Source organism: Rissa tridactyla, chromosome 1 (assembly GCF_028500815.1).
Source record: "Rissa tridactyla isolate bRisTri1 chromosome 1, bRisTri1.patW.cur.20221130, whole genome shotgun sequence".
NCBI lineage: Eukaryota > Metazoa > Chordata > Aves > Charadriiformes > Laridae > Rissa > Rissa tridactyla.
In genome coordinates, this window is record NC_071466.1 from 67,302,229 (window position 1) to 67,322,426 (window position 20,198).

General features: G+C 40.5%; 1 protein-coding gene across 7 annotated transcripts in view; it reads left to right on the plus strand.

Moving 5' to 3' along the window:
* Positions 1 to 20,198, plus strand: part of ARHGEF7 (Rho guanine nucleotide exchange factor 7) — a 126,522-nt gene that overhangs the window by 37,407 nt on the left and 68,917 nt on the right. For 6 of the 7 annotated variants that reach the window (XM_054189260.1, XM_054189270.1, XM_054189224.1 and 3 more), the window contains 2 exons: positions 13,522 to 13,606; positions 17,928 to 18,058. In XM_054189260.1, the coding sequence (XP_054045235.1) occupies positions 13,522 to 13,606; positions 17,928 to 18,058 (216 nt within the window). Of the gene's footprint in view, positions 1 to 11,058; positions 11,340 to 13,521; positions 13,607 to 17,927; positions 18,059 to 20,198 lie in introns of those variants that run through there. The other variant, XM_054189242.1, reaches the window with a different exon arrangement.

Sequence of the window (20,198 nt, forward strand, 5' to 3'; positions counted from 1 at the left end):
CTAATGGTGGGGTTTGGGTTTTTTTATTATTTTGCCTGAGGGTAGGTTTTGCATTTGTTCGCACTGGATTTCAATTGCCATTTTTAACATTTGCGCATCCATAAGGTCGTATGGTAGCTGTTTGTTACGAGTTCAAGTTTTGACTACCTTGAATCATTTTGTATTCTCACCAAAGTTCACTCTTCGTACTTTTTGTGAAATCACATGTATATTGTGTTGAGTAGTGTGGGTCCTAAGTCAGATCCCTATTGGATGCTTTTGATACTCCATAGTGAAAACCAATAGTTTGTATACAGCTGTTGTTTCTTACTACTTGAGCACCTCTGAATCTTCAAGAGAAGTCTCCTGGCTTATATCACCTTTGTTTAAAACAAAGCCAACCCTTGATGAGGTGCCTTTTCAAAGGATATTCAGATATAGCGTGTTAACTGGACTACCCTACATTTATGACTAATTGCTTCAAGGACCACAGATGCATTTTGGAAAGATTACTTCCTTCTACCAAAGCAACGTTAATTCTTTTCTATTTCCATATTTATGCAAACCCCACCAGTTCTGTTCATTATTATAGCTTTTATCAATTTCCCGGTCTTAAGCATTTGCTTTACTAATCTGTAGTTCTCTGGATCTCTTCCCTTCTTTCCTTCCTTGATCTTTAAAGGCTTGGTGCGTGTTTGCTGCCTTCCATTCCTCTGCTACTGAGGCTGTGCCAAGTACTATGTTGCACGCTATAGTTAAAATTCCAATTTAGTATTTGAGTTCTTTGAACTGACAGGTATGATGTAGTCCTGGCAAATCATAAAGGTATTGTGCTAGGTCACTCTCCCTGACTATTCTGCGAGTTGTAGCATCAAGATGAATTACACTTGTAGCAATGCCCAGGAGAAATGCTGTATTTAAAGGAAATGGAATAGTCTGCCATTTCAAAACTTAACAGAAGATGTTAAAAAAAAAAAAAAAGGAAGGAATGGAGTCCATGTGAGTTGCACATAAATGTATTGACTCTTCCATTGACAGAAGAGATGAGTATCTGAGGTTGATAGGGTCTCAGTAATGGGTGGCATTGAGAAGGTGGGAAGGTTGTTTTCTGTTTCTCTTTGAACAGGAGCTAAGGGCTACTCAGAAAAAGCAAGCAATTGGCAAGGTCATAACAAATGAAAGGAAGTGATTCTTCACACTGTAACCAAGCTGTGCAAATAATTTCTGTGGGTTTCTGTAGAAGTGCAAATTACATGCATTGCAGAAGTGACTAGAGAAGTCTAAAAAATCCATGTAAGGCTTTTTTAAATGCAGATAGTCCCTGAGACAGAAGCTGTTGGAAGAACATCCTGGTTAATTATTACTATGTAATATTTGCCTTTCTGTATTCTTCCTTATTGGGAACTCTTAGATGCGAGTTTTGGGACTGGCTAGGCTGTCATTGATTTTTTTTTTTTTTTTTTTTCTTAAGTGCTTGTCCTGATTCCACAGATGGTATCCGTAGATGCTGCTTGGAGGAGAGTATGGCACTCCGCTAGAAATTTTTGTTGTCCGAGGAGGAGCTGCTTTAACTCATGGGTTCTGCTGTGTGAGCAGCAGTTACATTAGCAAAAGAGCTCACACTGAAACAATCTTTGCCGGTCAGTGCACTGTTGTAACTCGTAAAAGCACATGCTAGCATACCTGAATCTTCATCAGAAGGTCCCAGGCTCTGGTACCTGTGGACAGATAGATCCCTGACTTTACAGGGCATCACCTACCACAGGTATGGACTCCTCGGCGGTGGTTGGCTGCATAGAGGTGATGGGAATAGGATATCTCTGTATGGGTACCATTGATCCAGATGGTGGCTGAAGCTTGCTCTGTATGGTGACTGCTTTGGAAACCCAGGACCTGCCTTCTAGATCAGGGCCCAGGCAGTGCTGGTGAGGTAGTATGTGTTGCAAGTTACAGGTTGGATTTAGGACTCTGTTTTGTGAAGGCTGGAGTGTGAGTGGTTGTGTTTTGGAGAGGGCATTGAAGTTAGGGCATCTGCAATGGGGAAGGTGATGGTATGACGCTAGAAGAATCCCAGACCATTGAGATGAGAATATTTAGGAAAAGAGGAGGAACTGAGACAGACTGTTGGGCCCAGCTGCTCATAGTAACACGTTGGCTACCCAAGTCCATCATAAAGCCTATCAGTTGATGAATCGGAACTATAAAATTCTTGTGATAGCTTGGAGAAGTTATCTTTATTTCTTTCAGATTGTGTCCCAGACATTACTATGAATAAGCAGAATCGGTGTGGATTTCATTTTTGTTGTTGCATGTAACCTGCTAGAGGCCATCTTTTATTAATATTTGGAATGTGGAAATTTTTATAGATATTCCCATAAACCATAGATTTTGAATTTCTTACAGAAGCTTATTACTGAATGATGTGGGATGATTAGGGTGGGGGTGGATTGTTGTGTTGTGTGGGTGTGTTTTTCTCCCCCCTGCACCATTTTGCAGCACCTCAAGTGAATCTTTTTCCCTTGACAGACAAGATATTTCTCTCCCATGCATTGGTACAGGTGCTAATCTTGTCCGGTACTGAACTGGTTTAGCTCATGAAACTTGCAGCAAACTTCCCGCTTCTTGCTGGATTATTTTTTTGCCAGTTCAGCTGCTAGAACTGGATTGCTGTGGGGATTTAATGACCCCCTGAGTGAATGGAGTGTGAGGTGATGTGGGAGAAGGGAGTGTATGAAATTTCCTTCCTGAAAGCTTGCCCCGGTATGTGGGCTTGTGAATCCTGAGCAGGAATGGTTTACCTAGACCTGTGCTGTGTGTCTTGCTGCTGGGTGTCTGTCTCACCCTTCATAGAGATGACCGGTCGGATGCTGAATGCCCTTAAGTTACAGGCTGTTGCATTAAATTGGCTTCAGTTTTCTGTCTTCCTTGTCCGAAGGTGCTGGTCCCTCTGGCGGTCCTGCTGCTGCTTAGGCAACTCCACCAGTTGTGCAACAGGAGTGGTCACCAGAGCAGGTGGTGGTGAGGCTCGTCCCTGCTTCCTGGATGAAGTCCTGTGTGCCTACTCTTTCAAAAGGGATTTTATAAATGATGGAGGATCCTAGATCACATTATTGCATGTGCCGGGGCAAGAGGGAGGGATCCAGCCTTAGGCTTCTTTTCAGCGGTATTTGTACTGGCTGAGATCAAAATGGTAAGCTATGAATCGAAAAGGGTTCGCTTGGGAGGAGCTGTACCTCAGGGGCTGTGCATGCAGTTTTGTTCTTTTCAGTGAATTTTTAAAATGGAAGTAGTGAAATACATTCACTCTGATCTAATTGAAACCTGAAATCTTGGTTTTGGAGGCTTGTTCGTTTCTGATAACTATTTTGGAATTACTTTTTTCCAGTTCATAATTCTGAATGAAAGCTTCAACAGGCTATGTGGAAATTCAGTAAGCCTTTATTCTTAATTTTTGTCACTTTCCACGATGTATTCAGGAAGCAATTGAGATTTCTGATAAATCCCTTCTTACTAGAAGGGTGTAACGCTCACCCCGTTTTTTTTCTTTTTTTTCTTTGTTGCATTTCTAAGTTACCTTTCTTTTTCCCTCTCCCACTTTTTTTTCCGTGCATCTAATCACGCTTAGTCAAATTCTGACCTATGCCAGAAATCTCAAAATATCAATTCCCCTTCAGTCTTTCTCCTCCAGCTACTAATACATATTTAATGCCACATGTATTTTGTTGTTTCTTCTGTGAATACACTTATTTTAAAAAGTGTGCGTGCACAATGAAATGAGACTCCCAAGCATGCTAATAAGCAGTAGGTGAGATAGCATGTTTGAGGTCAGTGGGGCCATTTTTGTGGCTCATGCTTTGCCTGTAGTTCCTTCTCCACTGATGCTGAATCTGTGCATCATCTGATCACTTGGCTGTATGCATTTCTTCCAGATGAAACGTGAGCATGTGATAGCATTTAAGTTGTGGTTAGAGCACGTGGTAGTGTAGTAAAACAGCCAGCAGGCTATTTTAAGAGGGCAGATGATAACCTCATGTAGAACAAAATCTTTTGCAGAAAGATGACTCCTTCCTCCCGCCCCCCAGCTCTTACTCTCTGACATGCTCTGGGTGTGTCTATATCTATGAATACTGCTGCTTTAAATCAAAAGGTCTGTCTCGGTGATCTTACTATGTGTCTGTGATACTTTGATTTGATGGTAGTGACTTAAACTGGTATTTAGCTGCCATTTTCCCTGTTTTGCAAATGGAGAGTTGGATTGCAGGTAACACTACCTATTTTGGACTCAGGGAAGTTGGTTTTCCTATTCTTTTTTAAATTTTTCATGATATAAATTAAGCTTTTTGCTTCATTATATAGGCCTCTTCTCACTCCATGCAGCATCGCTTTTGAAACTAAGCTGATACTTCAGAAATTCGTTGAGAAATGTTGGCAAAACACGTATCTAGACAGAAGGCATCTGAAATCAGTTATGGCAAACCATTCTTCCTGTGTTTTTAGGTAAGAGTATGGAGATATTCACAGTTTAGTTGATGTGTACTTCTGTTATTTTAGAAAATAATTCTAGAATTCAAGTATTATGAAAGGAGACGTCTCCCTTCCTGATGTTTCAAACCTAGTTGCAAGTTTCCTGATTATATCAACTCCTTCTTCCTTAGGAACTGATTTATTCTGAGCCTTAAAAAATTCGGTGTGTCACTGCTGATTTCAGCCAGTGGCAAACAGCAGTTTGTAAACCCTTGCACAGAGATGATTTGGTTCTAATTGTTTGTATTCAGGAACTGCTTTCAGACCCTGGCCAGGCCAAATGAGCAAACTGTTTTGGTAATCTTAAGTGAGTGTCATTGTTGCTGTCCTGTCATTTTGATTTCTGCTGTGACTGTGTGTGATTTGCTTGAGGTCAGCCTTTGTTTTCAGTGCTCTCGATACTTTCAGTTAGCATGAAGTGTTGGTCCAGTGTTTGTGCAGAGCCATTTTTTGTGTTGTTCTTTTGTTAAGGCTTTTTCCTAACTTGTTTATTTCTAATTTATTATTGGGGAAAAAAGAAAAGTCAGGAAAAAATTGTAGGTGTATGGAAGTGATGGAGCTGCGATGTATGTTTATACTTGAAGATGGGAAACAGCTTGCAGATTCCATTACAGTAAGTTTGCTTGCAAGTGCGACACTTATCTATAAATTATGGAGGAGAAGGTGGATATCTGCCCGTGAACTTTACTGAGTACTTCAGAGCATGATAGACATCCTCTAAAATGGAACTCAAGAAGGCTTGTGTTCTCCATGCTGCTCCATCATGGTGGTGTTGAATGAGGTTGGTGGAAGGAAAGGTGCCCATCAGGGTCTGAAGCAGCATCTGTGGGATGAGGGAGTAGCTTCCCAAAACCATTATCTACTACTGTGACTTTAAAAAAAAAAAAAAAAAGGTGCCACCACTCAAGTGACCAGCCACTCCCATGACTTGCAGTTGTTCACATCTAAGGGGTCTTGTAGTCTTGCAAATGTGACCAGTTGATACTGTCACAAATGTCATGTGAATTTGGAAGAACAAAATCTACTACGTCTTTTTTTTGTAATTGCAAGTTATTGAAAAACTAATTAAAAATAATTATCATAGAAAGGCCTAAAAACTGACTTCACAGGATTTCTCCTGCTACATTGATATTTAATGAATTATTCATGCAAGAAGAAACTGGTTTCATTAAGTATAAGCATCTACTCTCAGAGGCCCAATCCTGGAGTAGATGTTAGTGTTGTTCTTCGGGGGCTGGGGGGAAAAGCCGTTCCAGAAGCTGCTTTCCTTCTCTGCAGCCTGTTACTTCTTGGAAAATCTCTTGTTAGTTCTGTGAGTTTTGCTGCTGTTTGCCTTTCTTTCTAAAATTTGGGCCAGCCTTTTTATGAGCTGTGGCACTGTATCCAATCCCGATGGCAGTTTCGGCTTCTAGTCCACTTGCACCTTTTAGTGCTGAATAAGTTCGTCATCTGTGTTATCTAAAAGAAACACTATGTGAGCAGGAGCCTTCTTTTTAGTAAAAGGTCACTGACACATTGCCATTCTTCTGTAATATCTATGCTGATAAGCACTGCACAAGTATGTGTGTTTTTTTGATTGCAGGGTCAGATGACAAAATCACTTTCAGGAAGAAAAATACTTTGTGACACTCTTCAGAAACTTCTCAACTAGTTTCTTGTGAGGCAGCTCTGTCAGTGCAGAGGCTTGAGCTTTGACCTCTGGAGCATTGCTAGGGTACAAGGGTGGTTTAGTAGGGCACAAAAGGTTAGGTAGAACCCATCAGCAAATTAAGGAAATTAATGTAAGCTGTAGTTAACTGAGCACCTAATCTTGGTCATCCAAATGTATTGTTTGTTATTCCCATCTAAGCAGGTGGACATTGTACGTCAAGCCTTGTGAAGTGCTTGGGTCTAATTTTTACTCCTCATTCAAATGCCTTTGGTTCTTTCATTCTTTGGAATTGGTCTGTTTGGAGAAGGATAAAGTGGTTTTTTCAGTTATTCTTAGAAAGAAAAGCTAGTTAAGGATCCGTAGGATATCCTTCACCTTTCTCTTGTGGTCTTCCCCAGAAAGTATGACTATTTAACCATGTCCTTGTTTATCAGATGCACCGTCAGTCTGTGATGGCTTGTGCACTTATTAGCCAAAAATTATTTTTTACCATTTTTATCACTGAATGTTTACCCTGCTTCATAGCAGAGCTGTCTGTATTCATTTCCAAGTGTGTACTTTGTGGGTTTTTTCCTCAGTCCTCTGTCTTCTTGCTTACACACCGTATTCCCCATGCATTTTGGCCTAGATTTCCACAGCTGTGTTTCCTGATTTATTTTAGCAGAGTAGTTTACATAGTTCTTGTCTGTGTATATGAGAGAGAGGTGAGTTTTACTGGCTGAATCTTCCTCGGGGTATGTTTCTGGCCAAGTTTCCCTGTTGAGGTGCCTCTTTTCATTGACACTAGAAGGTGCTTATGCAATTGTTTTGTTTTGGCTAATCAAGTAGGTGTAACCTGTTGCGTTGGCAAGTACTCAGGCATCTAAACTTCAGTGCCCCCATCAGATTTTGTCTTTGGTAATTTCATTCCAACAAGCTTTATTTTTGCCTGTAGTTACAGGACTGTGAGCTTCCTTAAGCCTTAGTACTCAATTGTATATTAATACTGTATGCCACTGAATGTCTCTCCGTGGCAGCTGAAATTATCACTGTGCGGCATCACCTCTAAGATTCAAAACCTACAAAGCATTTTGAAAGTGATTTAGGATGAAAATGTGACAGATGCAGTTGTTTTGCTGTGCAGATAGGAATTTGGAGCAGGCTCATGTTTTCTTGTGTGCTTATACAAAGGTAGGCAGTGCTAACCTTTCTATTTTCTAAGTTACATCTTGATTTACGTGTACTGAAGTTTATGGCTGAAAATACCAAATTCTACGACTTCCTTACAAAAGAATTCATTTGAGGATACTAACTTGCTATGTCACATTCTAAAAACAGACAGATTTTGAAAGCTTCAGAAATTGTACAGTTCATCTCTGAAAAGAAACTTAGTATTTCTTTGTGTAGACTTCTTTATGCCATTTTTGCTGGGGTTGGTGAAAAATAAGTTCTGTATTTTCAGTTTTGGCAATGCTTAGATGTTGCCTTTGAAGAAGTGGTTTAGTTAAAATGTTATGTAGTATTTGAAATTAATGCTCTGCAGGATCATTAGTGCTTTGATGCAGCTGGTTTGGGGAAAAATTCTTGGAGCTGGAAAGCTTCAGTACATCTTCAGGGACTCAAAAACAAGGGTTTGTGTGTGGTTTTTTTTTTATCCTTTGTTCTCTTGGGATTTGTATCGTAAATGTGTATTTGGATACATGCACACTGACAGATGTGCACAGAGACACGCACACTATGAACTTCCATACACATTTTTACTGCGGGCTGTGCCTGCTTTTGTAGGTAAAATGTTAGGTCTTGAAAGTATTACCAGTTATATGAATTAAAACCATTTAGGTGATGTGTTGGTTTTAGTACAATTGAGTTTTTACTTTTGAGGAAAAGGTTTATATGAGCAGTAAAACTTATTCTGTATCTCTTCTCAAGTTTTATGTATACTTTACCATTGAGTTTTAGTTTCTCTTGTGAACTGTTATGAAATCACACAGAAATCCTGCACTGCAATTCTGTTCTCCCGGTTATTTTCAAACTTTTCCTGTTGTCTCGCTTTTAATTTTTGAAATAGAACTTAATTTTTTTTAGCTCTCTTGTGCTGTGCATTACTACATTTGTACAACAGTATGCTTCATAGAGATTTCCAGAACATTTGTAATCATCTCTTCTTCCCCCCCCCCCCCCCTTCCTCTCTCAGTTGTCATAGTTCCCTGCTTTTCTTATCTCTCCTTTTCCTGCTGCAGCTTTCAGATGATAATTCATGGCTCGAGGAACAGCTGCTGCATAACAGCTGAGTGAGACTTAGTACCACTTACAGCTGACCTAATGTGAGAATAAACGAAGAAATTTGTGCTTTGCATGTCGGCTTACCTATGGGATCTTTTTCCCAGTTTGGGCATATTAGGTGCCATCACGGGAAGGTGGACTGTGGATGGCCTCCATGGCTTCCCCTTGCCAGCTGCTCTAGGGGTAGAAACACACTGGGGGTGGTGGCGCACAAAGCGAGGTGTTGGAGGTTCTTAATGTTTTTCAAGGAGGTCACTTGGTTCTAACTGTGAGTTGCTTCTTTTTTTTTTTTTTCCTACCGCTTGTTTATTCATACTCCCGTGGCCAAAAATGCTGCAGCCTGTGCGCTAGGAGCAGGTGGAGCGACACGTTGTATGTGGTCATGCTGCGCTTTGCCAAGCCACCCTACTCATTTCCTTTCATTTCCTCCGGGTGAGCCAAGCCAACGTTCTCGTAATCTTTTGCACTAGGGCCCGAGGCCACCAAGCTGAGCTGGAAAGTGTCCTGCCAGTTTAGTACGCACAGCCTAGGGGCTACAGCTTATTTTGGGGCTGGCTGGCGAGGTTCGCAGCGGCAGCCCTATCTGTGCTGCACAGATGTCTGGGCTGCTCCTAAGTCAGCTCCTTAGCTGCTGCAGTTTATGGTGCAGTGCTGTAAAGAAAGCTGTCGTCTATCTTTGTCAGATGCTTAAAATGTTAATATCCACTGGGGATACTGTACCTGTGTATATTCAAGGCACTAGCCTAGCAAGGAAATATTTATTAAGAAAAACCTTTCTATTTTACTCTTAACCACTATGTGAATTTTCTCTCTATGACTGTTAGATACAGCCTTACTGGTGCTCCTGTGGTTTAAGGATACAAGCAAGTTAGGATTGGTAGAAGACACATTTGAAGTAAACGTGTGTGTCTGGAAGCTGGACTGAACCACCCCTGATTTTGTTTTTGTCTCCAGTTGTAGACCTTACCTTATCAGGAGAAATAGCTTAATTTAAAAATATTTCTTCCATAACTGACTTCTGACCTAATAGGCTAGAAGAGAGGAATAAAATAGTATAAAGGATACCTGAGGCCTTGAAACTGACTGATTTGAAGAAAATAATGCTGCTGCAGGCTTACTGTGTGCCTTAGTCTGTTCTCCCCACGTATATTCTCAGCTTTATTTTCTAATTTCATTTTTCTTTCACTAATGCCTCACTTAATATTTTTCCAATTTCAGTAGGTACTGGTTGTTGTGGGGATGTGAGGGAGGAACATTGCTCTGTTGGTTTTATTTCCTTATTGCTATTAGATCATAAACATCTTTTGAGAAGAAGCCTCCATCCACTGATGAGGGATGAGCATTGCTGTGTTACTTTTATTTCTTTATTGCTATTAGATCATAAACACCTTTTGAACAGAAGCCTCCATCCACTGAGGGTTAGTGGTTTAGATGACTTAAAATTACCTGAACGTATTACTGTGGCCATCTTGAATGTGCTGGAGTTTAAGCATATGCATGCAGAGGTCAGTCTTGTTTTAAAATGAGAGGGTGGATTTGGTAGTTGAACAACCAGTATGTGGATGAAATGGATCTCTGTTGGGTATGTAAGAAATGTCAGTGATGGAAAAATCAATAGGGCTCATATGAAATGAATTTTAAAACTGGCTAATTAATAGGTTTAAATACAGTTACAAATGTGGAATGGCCATCCAATGTATACCTTGCTATAGGGGATTTGCTGCCATTGGTACTCAGCTGTATTATTTAACATTTCATTAATGACCTGGAAGAGGTCATAAAATTGTTATCAATAAAGTTTGCAGCCAACTGAAATCCTAGGGGCAAAAAATACAAGCATAGTTATGGAAAGCCAGGCTTGTATCTTGGGGATGGGTGGGGGGTGGTGCAAAGGGAAGCCAGAATCTGTGGGTCAGGGTAGGCAATCAACAGGCTTTGGCAGTCAGTATCCTGTGACTGAAAGGGCCAGTGTGCTTTTGAGTTTGTGTAATGTTATAGGTCACATAAGAGCCTTTGCTATTAGGCAGGTTGGTCTGATCTGCTTATAGAACACAGTATCTGCCTGGGGTATTGATGTGTCAGATATTAAAATCCAGGAGAGAACAGAAGACTGTGAGAAAAGTGTTAGAGAATGGGAAAACAGGCGGATAATACGAGGCATACAGAGATGAGCCTGCTAAGCTTGAAGTTCACTGGTTCCCAGCTAACTATTTATAAATTACAAAGCATTTCCAGTGCAAGGCTCTTAATACAGTCCAGGTCTGTCTTTGTTTAATAGGTGTGCTTTATGTTAATACATAAGACACATCTGCATGTGGTCAATTCTATGGAACTTAAAACCAGAGGTATTTTATTTAAATAGTTTGTTCAAAAGATTTGGCTTGACTGGGTCCTCATCTGATGTGATTTATGACAGTTTTATACTTGCATCTTGACTAACGTTTTATCTGACTGTCTTGGCGGAAGATAAGTATTGGTTGAACAAGAGGGTAAACTTAAACGCAGGTGGAGTCTCTACATCTCTAGGTTAGTTTATTCTTAAACATTTGTTACATTAGGAGAAAATCTGTCTGGAGGGTGTCATGTCCACCTCCCCCTCCATCAAATGCTACTGATGGACATACTGGCCATGAGGGTGCTGAGAGTGGCTTCCTGTCAGAATTGCTTTATGTAAAATCGCAAGGAAGCAAATGTTTCTCGTATCCTCCCATTGTTTTGTTTCCTGTGAAGTAGCAGACTGGATGTGTGTCCTGGATACAGGCTTTTTTTATGGCACTATACGTGTTGGGATGATCCAATCAAATCGTTCTTGGTATCCTCTATAGTCTCAGCATAGCAGGAAGCGAGTCTTCCTCGCATCCTGTTGTTCTCCAGTTAGCCTGACTTTGGAGAGCTCTTGGCTCTAGCAGAATCCAGAATGAAGGTGAGCTTAAAGTGGATTTAGGATTATTTTTTTTTTTAAAATTTTTGTGAGTTAAGACTGTAGTTTCTAACATCTTTCTTAAACTTTCCTTTTTTAAATAGTTCTCTCTCTCCCCTTCAGTACCTTTCTGATCCAGTTCTTGTGTTTGCACAAGCACCCATGTCTCTTGTATTTTCTTTATTTTGGATCACAGCCAATATTTTGTGATTCTGTTCATACTTGTCGTTGGCTTGTTTAAAAGCTACCACAATAAGGATATAGCTAACAATGAAAATTTTACACTCCTGATGCTTTCTTGTTCCATAACAGCTTGCTTTATTCTCATTCTCCCCAGTTTGAGCAGTGGTTAAGCTATTTCCCATCTGGTTTTGCTTTTATGTATTCTGCTGTCACCTTATTGTTATCTTTCTCACCTCTATTATAAATTTTGCTATTAATAAAACTTAACATATCTTCAGTCTCTTTGTGTAAAATCAAATACCTTCTTATTTGCTTAATGTTTTTTATTGTGCATGTAGTTTTTAAATACTTCCTCATGTTTCAGGAAAAACTCCACAAAATTCACATCTGGGTAGTTCCCTGGTCCCACTCCTTACAGCTTCAAATAAGAGTAGTATTTAAATTTTCTGTAGCCCAGTGAAACGTGGTGAAATAGTTATTGACTTATTTTATGTGAGTGATAACGGCTTGGAGTCTATTATTAGTGTTCGCCTCCACTTGATTTTTTTTTGCGTCTGTTTTGTGGCATTGCTCTTCTGAGCTGTGTAGATGCTACCTGAGCTTGAGAGATGTCAGCACCTGAACAGCCGAGGTAGAACTGCTGATTGTTGGGACCAGAGATGATCCTCAGTCTGAGTGGAAAAAATGTACATGTTAATGTTTGCAAGTACCTCAAATACTGTGAATGCTTTGGGAGATTTTTTTTTTCCTTACTGAATAACACTGTGATTAAATGTTTCCCAAATTTGCTCTACCTTGGTTAGCAGATCACATAACCAGTCACAACTGCTCTGGCAGTCCCTTCTGTGATTACTTTAGGTAGCTTTCATGAAAATTTTCACTTCTCTTGGGTTTAACCAGCCTTCCTCTTTCTCCTGCCAGCCTTCCTTTTGTTCCTTCTTCTCTTCTCCCCTGGGAATATGGGTTTTTTCCTCTCCTGCCTCTGAAGGCTGCTTTCTGGGGTACAGACTTTCTGGTAGTGCCTGTGGGGTGGGTCTGTTATCAGGAAAATAAACAGGTTTTTGTTGACTTTTTTAGATAAAAGCTGCTACGCTGGGGGAAACTGAATCTCTTTCTGTTTCTTAAATCAGTTGGAACAACTGTAATAGCTGTCTTTTATTGTCCTCTTTATACTTTTGCACAAGGGAATACTGTGTCTCCTTTCAACCTATGCAGACTGTGTTGTGAGAGCTATTTTCATGAGACTTCGGATGAGTGTTTCCATTACCTCAGGCAAATATTCAGGGTCTCTCTCTTTTTTTTTTTTCTTTTTTTAAAATCTCCTCTTTCCCCCCTGAAAATCCAGATGTTTAATGTCATCACCCAGTGCTTGAAAGTTACTGGAGTGTTTTCTACAAGATAGTTTGAGGTTTGGATCTCTTTCCCACAGTTAAAATAACCCCCAGCTTTCATCCCTCCCCTTCCCAAACTTCATTCTCCATCTAACGTATCCAGCAATTTCACTACTCTTCCTCTGTCTCTTGAAGATTAAAGAGACAGTATGTACTTTGTTGTAGTACTTTTAAAAGTATTTGTAGTAATTTTGAAAATATTTTATGAACAATCAGGTACAGTGCCTGTGAGCTGCTACAGAAAAAGAGGAGTATGATGAGTAATGGTACCCAGTAACGTTTTTGGCCAAGCTGTCTGAGGAAAGCTGCTCTCTTCTGATAATTATGTTTTATTCAACTCTCTTGTAACTTAAATGACTCCTGGTAATTTTAACTTGTATGTTCTTAATTTTTTTTCTCAAATGCAGCCGTTTCTATAGTCTCCTTATATTTAACAATGAGTTTTGTTTTGTTTTTTAAAGGGGAAAAAAACCCCATAGTGTTTTACTGGCCCATGACAGCCACTGAAAGACTAACACCTTGATCAGGCAATAGCTTCTGCAGTCATGGTTTACATGATAGCATGGAAATGCTTAGTTCAAAGGCTTATTGTATGTTCTTTTTGTTTTCAGACTTTTGATGCAAATGACCTGTATCAGGGACAGAATTTCAGCAAAGTTCTCAGCTCTCTCGTGGCTTTAAATAAGGTGACTGCAGGTAAGTACACTCTGCTCTGTTCTGGTGCTTGCTTACTTTACCTTCAACTCATATCAATGTGTATATACCAGTCAGGATAAAATTAACATGCCCAGTGTTTTAAAAGAGTTTCTTTGTTGCAGTTTGTTGTTATGATTTTTGGCAGCAGCCTTTCTGAGTTCTGTTGTCTCTGTCTGCAGAAGGAAGCTTTGCAGTGGAACTAAGGCTGAGCCTTTAGCTTGCAAGAATTCTTAGACAAAGTCCCCATCTTTTTTTTTTTTTCCCTTTCCTTTTTTTCAGTTTGAAATACTATGAGTTTACTTTTGCCACACTGTCATTCCTGTGTTTAAGCACTTTTGTCAATGTTTTTGTTCTCCTGCCATGCCCCCCCCCGCCCCTCATTCCCAAGCACTGTCCTTTCTTGACAGTAACAAAAGGATAGCCAGTGTCTCTGATCCCTTAATCTACGCATATTTCATTTAGGTAGCAGCTAGAAGTCACAAACCATCTACCTCAAATTCTTTGGGGGGGAAGAGAGAGCTGTAGATATAGTACACAGGTGAGAGGTGACCATGCTTTGTTGTAGGGTGAGGCTGTACTAAACAATGTCAACTGGACCCTGGGACAGTCAAGAAATGTTAACATTGGTGGCCCTTTTTGCTGCTTCATGCTGGGGTTTTATGTCGTCAGCAGCAAGTTCCAATAATGGTCATCGGGTTGGAGTATGGTGAGAGAGAGATATTATTTAAAAATGGACTGTGCTCGTCAATTTTTATGTGGGAAGGAAAAGGAAGTTGATGGAAAAGTCAGTGCTGGATCAGTGTAATTTTATCTAATTACACTGATAAAATAATAATATGGTAAATATCTTGTCACTCATAATATTCCTTTGGTCCATTACGACAGGGTTTTTTTTTGTGAATTTTTTATTTCCTGCTTGCATCAGAAAACACCCTTTAGGAGTGAGTTTTACAACCAAATGCTTAGTTCTAATGAATGGGCATGGAGTAATACCATTGACGACTTTGAAGCTACTTACACCAGTTAAAGATACTGCCTTTCATCTTAACTGCAAGTGCAAATGTAACCCATTTCAGTACATCTTTAAAGCTGCTGTACACTGACCATAGCTGTCTCTTAAGGGGAGAAAAAGTGTGGTTATTTGTTCCAAACATCAATAGATAATACCCACATCAAAAAGCCACAATTGCAGCTGGCCTTAGAAAGGATACAGAGTGATCTCTTTCATGGCAGGGGGGTGGTGGTATGGAAACCAAAAATCAAAACCACATGCGAACTGTGGTGTTGCCTCATTCCTAGGAACAAGCAGAGCTGCATAAATCTTTCTGACCAACTGTTCTTCCAAACAATTTCCTTTAGTTGGGTGATTGTGTAGAAGGCATATTAGACTCTGTCTCCCTACTCTAGTACTGGAAAATGGCTTTCAGATCCCCATCTGCGTCTGCAAGAATTTCAGGTATACACGTGTTCTTCTAAGATGGGTCTTTCTGCAGTGGAAGACGAACCATGAGTATGAAGGCTGACGAAAGGCTACTATGGTTATACATTCCCATCTAATTATTTAAGTTCAGAAGTGGTAGGATCCGAGGTACCAGCTGCTGCTGGTAAGGGGACAGGTAAGGGGAGAAGAGCTGGTGTAGGGAAGCTGTGATAATGGTGGAGAAGAAGAAAGGGTGTTACCAACCCTAGGAATCTTTGGATGGATGGGTAGAAGTGTGATGCTTCTGTGAAATCTACCAAATTAATTCTTGTCAAACATGCACATTCTGTTGCTAGTCAAGGTTCTTGAGTTTTTAGCAGCAAAGTTGAATTATTTTCTGACAATAATCCTGTTGAGAAATTCATTGAACATGTTTGTTTAGTATTTTGATGGAAGATTTAAGGGATATGTGGGGTCTGCAAGCCCTTTAAGTCTATCAAAAGTTCAAATTCATTTGAAAGTATTTGGATATTATTAGTAAAAATGCTTGCAATTTGCATGTGGTTAGTTTGTAATACTTTTATTACTACTTTTCAGCTCAAACACATGTAGTTTCTAATTGAAGCCTCAAAAGGCGCCCTTGTGTTTGTTCTGTTAGCTCTGCTGTTGTGAACTAGAAAACTCTGGGAATCAGGCCACACTAAACCAATTTCTAGGTAGTGTGTTTTAAGATTGCCCAGAGTCAGGGACACACTGAATAAACCTGATCCTGTTTTCCTAGGTGAACCGTGTCAAGATATAATGGTGGATTTGGTGGTGTGTCTGTTCTACTTGACTGCAGATAGGAAACATAGCAAAACTGGACATGGAGATGCTTCAGGTTCCTTATAACCCTGAAGTTCTGTTGGTTAGTTACTGATGATTACGGCAACTTGAACATTCTTGGGAGCATTAGAATTAACCACAAAGTTATGATTTACAAACGAAGCCCATGATCTAGTCCCACTTCTCTCCCAGTCTCTGAAAACAAATATGTGTGTTCTTTCTGTGATGGACTATAATCACCAGTGTTTATACAATGTCTTTCAAATGCTTTTGGGAAAACAGGCTCACAAAGTGTGAGGTCTTGTGACTTCAATGTCTAATAACACTACCCATACAAAATATTCAACTTAATATGAATTGCTCTAATATTTCACTACTTGACTGGAGAGTGAATATTTATAGGGTTTTTGAAATGATTTTTAAAGGATGACAAAAACTCATTTAAAAAGATGCACCTGAGGAAGGCATTCTCTGCTCAGTCGCTGTGGACTTGGAGCATCCTTTGTTGTCAACACTTTTCTTCTGTGCTCATTGTCCATCTCAAAGCCTTTCCCTCCTCCTTCATCTCAGCTGCTGTTAGATGCTGTGCTGAGTTGAAAGGCTTTCCCAGTTAAGATGAATCAAATTCTCCCTTCAGGTTTGAGGTGGAACAGCAGATACGCTTTGTTCAGGAGTCTCCTCGTGGAACTGCACCTGTATGTGTATTTCCCTTTGAGCAAAAATAACTTGGATTGCATAATCGTAGTCTGCTTTAGTCTGAAAGTAACTGAGAGACTGTAGTTGTGTGTGTGTACTTCTCATGAAGGTAGAGTGTTGGAGGCAAAGCAAACTACTAGGAAAGAATAACAGAGGCATAAAAGCCAGGAGGGCAGTTGGGATACTTACATAGTCTAATGAAAACATCTGTGAGTTTGGGACACAAAATACTGCATTGCTTTTGGGGCTCCTTGAAGCCCAGATGCTCACTGGGTGATTTCCTTGTGTGTGGGAAAACATGAGGAAAAGGAGTGATGTGCCATACCTGTGCAAAGGAGCGATGTTTGTCTCCGGTAGCGTCACCTGTGGAAGGGCCGTGGGAGCAGCCTCCTCCAGGGGTTTGGCTGTGAGAGCTGGAGGAGCTGGTGCAGCCAGGAGCAACCCCTGTACCACCATAATTCTAGGAGAGGCTCCCAGCAGCACTGTGGGAGGCCATGGCCCTTAGGAGCCACTTTGGGTGCAGCCTGTCCCCTACCTCTGCACCAGGACCCCCCACCCGCAGGTGGGCTGACTTCGTGTCCCCAGGGAGGAGCCTGATGTTCTGGACTGTGGCTGTGCCCATGCCCCAGCTGCCCCGCTCCTGGCCAGGGTGGTGGGGTGAGCCCTGTCCTGCCACCCGCTGGGTGCCTCCCAGCCCACAGGGACCCCAGCAGCACCCTGGCAGCATGTAGAGCTACCCTTCAGGTGAACATCTCACATGGGTGTGCTTGTTGGAGTAGAGGCAAATGAAAGATGGGAGAGGTTTGGGGGTCTGTAGTTTTTGGGGTTTTTTTTTTTTTTTTTCAAGCAAGCAGCTTTCCTCCCTTCACTCCTCTTATCCCTCCCCCTCCCTCCGAAGAAGAAGAAATAGCTTAGTTGGCAAAAAAGGGATGAGACAAAGGACTGTAGGAAAAAAGACAGTGGAAGGAATGTTTTAATTGAGAAGGAGATGGTGGTGGTGGGGGGAGAAGAGCTAAGAAACAGATGTGGCTGGCTTTACTTCAAGCAAGTTTTATGCATTCAAAATTCTTGGCCACTAGCTAAAATGATGCTGGTTAATTACCTTTAAATAGACTAGTAGTGAGTAGGAATGGAGAAGTACAACCCTAACCTTCTTCTTCCTAAACATCTCAAATTGTTTTCCTGTCTGCGTAGGGAAGAAACTGCTAGTGTATCAGGACTTCAGATCATTTATTATTGTAACTTTTTTTAATCTTGAATTATTGAGCAACTACAGATACATCAAATCTGCTTTAAGCACACAAGTTGTACAGAAGTAAGCAGAAGTTATATGCAGATTTCTCAGATTCTAATATTTACTTTTTTTTTCCCCGCCTACAGACATAGGGCTGGGCAGTGACTCTGTATGCGCACGTCCCTCATCTCATCGGATAAAATCTTTCGATTCTCTGGGATCCCAGTCTGTACACAGTAGAACTTCAAAGCTCTTTCAGGGACAGTATCGGAGTTTGGTAAGTTCTAGAAGAAATGAAACATGCTGTGGTGTGATTTTTTTTTTTTTTCTTTTGACAAGACTTATAAGTAAACAATAGCGTAACAGAGTAACTGTTTCTTCTCATGTCTGTATTTCAAGCCTGTAACATTCTATATTTGCAGCTTTTCTTATGATGCTCTGAAATATGTACAGCTTTCTGTGAACTTCTAACTTTTTTTCCCCTCACTTACCACTCCATGTTGTCTACATAGGCAGTATCCTCCTGGACTTGCTTTTTCAAAGGCAAAAATCTCTTTTTCTCCATGTCTGTGAGTTTAGGGATGGTGACTGAAGGATATTCAAATCTCAGCAAAGGTGGTACTTTTAATGCTGGCAGTATTGGTAGTTATTCTTGTTTTCTGTTATGTTTCAAGGTGAATCCTTCAGCCAGCCTTCAGATAACTGAGTAGCGTGGGCAGTTGTTTTACAGTACAGCTGAAATCAGGATGGAGTGTTGTATTGAAACTAATTGTGATGAAAGGTGCTTTTAGTGACTAAAAGGTTTGCAAGGAGGATTCAGATCCTTACTGTAAACTGCTTTTTCTATGCTTGAAGGAGGCTATTTTGAACTACGTGATGATTGCTATGTGAAACTTTAAACGCAGTGCTCTGCTTAGGCTTTCTTAGGTGTGGTTTGATGTGTTTTCTCTGGTAGCAAAGCCCTTGCAAGTTCTTGCCGTAGGCCACTAATTCCAGCTCCCCCTCTGCTGTTCACCACCCACTCAGTTTTGCTGATGCAACTGTTTGTGGGACTAGCTGTTAGCTGGATTACTGAACTAATCGGAGTTTTAAGTATTTCTGTTACTTTGGTGATCTGAGCAGCTCTGCAGAAAGTTACAAAGGGGCAGAGAGAAGTACAAGAAGGAGGGAAAGAGAGCTAGTGACTAAACCTGGGAAATTCTTAGTTTGGTTTTGCTACTGTAGATGATCCGTTTGGAGCTGTTCTCACTAAATTTGTATTCGGTTTCTGCTACTGGAGAGCCATCCCGGCCGACTCAAGTCACTGTGCAATGTTGCTGCTCATTTGGTGTTTTTTTGCCGTTTACTGAGGCAAAACTTTTGATCTGCTGTGACTGCTTAACAAGAGAAAAGCACATGATCTACAAGCAGAGAATTTAGGCAGAGGCACTTCTTTGAAAATGTGCCAATCTAATTGTCGAACATCATGACTTATGAGTGTCTTGGGGCTTTCTGTATGTTTTCAAAGTTGCATTTGCCCTCATTTTTTCAAGTTTCTCAGCCACTAAAAGACTGATGGTTACATTGAGTTGTGATACAATAACATGATTGCTGGGGGTATGAATTAAGGTGACATGTTATGTGATCCTAGTGATATTATGTAGTGCATCTTTTAATCATCTCAACTATACAGACAACATGTAGGTGAAATTCTGCTACCTGGATAGCTGACTGGGATTGTTTACACAGTCATTTCCTCATAAGTTACTTTTTTAGTAATGCAGGTATTGATCCTTACTTATGATACAGACAGACATGATTTATAGTCCTGTTCTCTCTTCCAGTGCAATGGATTGTATCTGGATTATTTAAAGCTATCCAATTATTTAGCTTTTTTAGCATAAAAATTTGTCCTAACTCTCATGAAATGCTTAAATGATGCAAATATTCAAAATTGACATCCAAGAACAAAATGCCGAATTTGAAAGACTTCTAAGAAGTAGCAATTAACACTTAGTTGTTACAATAGAGCCTTCACATCTGTGACAGGGGATGAGCGCATACATATATATGCATGGACAGGTGCAAGTTAGACATGCTGCGGACTTGCAGCTTTGCCAACCGTGAAGCAAATGATTTGTGAGTAGTTATTCAAGATAAATTCCATAACTATTCCGTAGGTTTGGTGGAAGAATGTTATCCTTCTCCATTGGCAGGCTAGAGACTTGCATATTCAGGTGTGGAACCTTCCAATCTGATCTGCTACGGGGCGGGGGGGGAAGTTTTAAGCTACAAACTCTTTATTTATATCCAGCATTAAATTAAACTCAGCTCAGTTCTGCCCTCCTCTGAGCATGGAAAGGTTTAGGAAAAAAACACTCTAGTATAAAACTGTTGTTTCTTTGTAGTTGCCAAAGGCAGTTTTAGTTTATACTTTA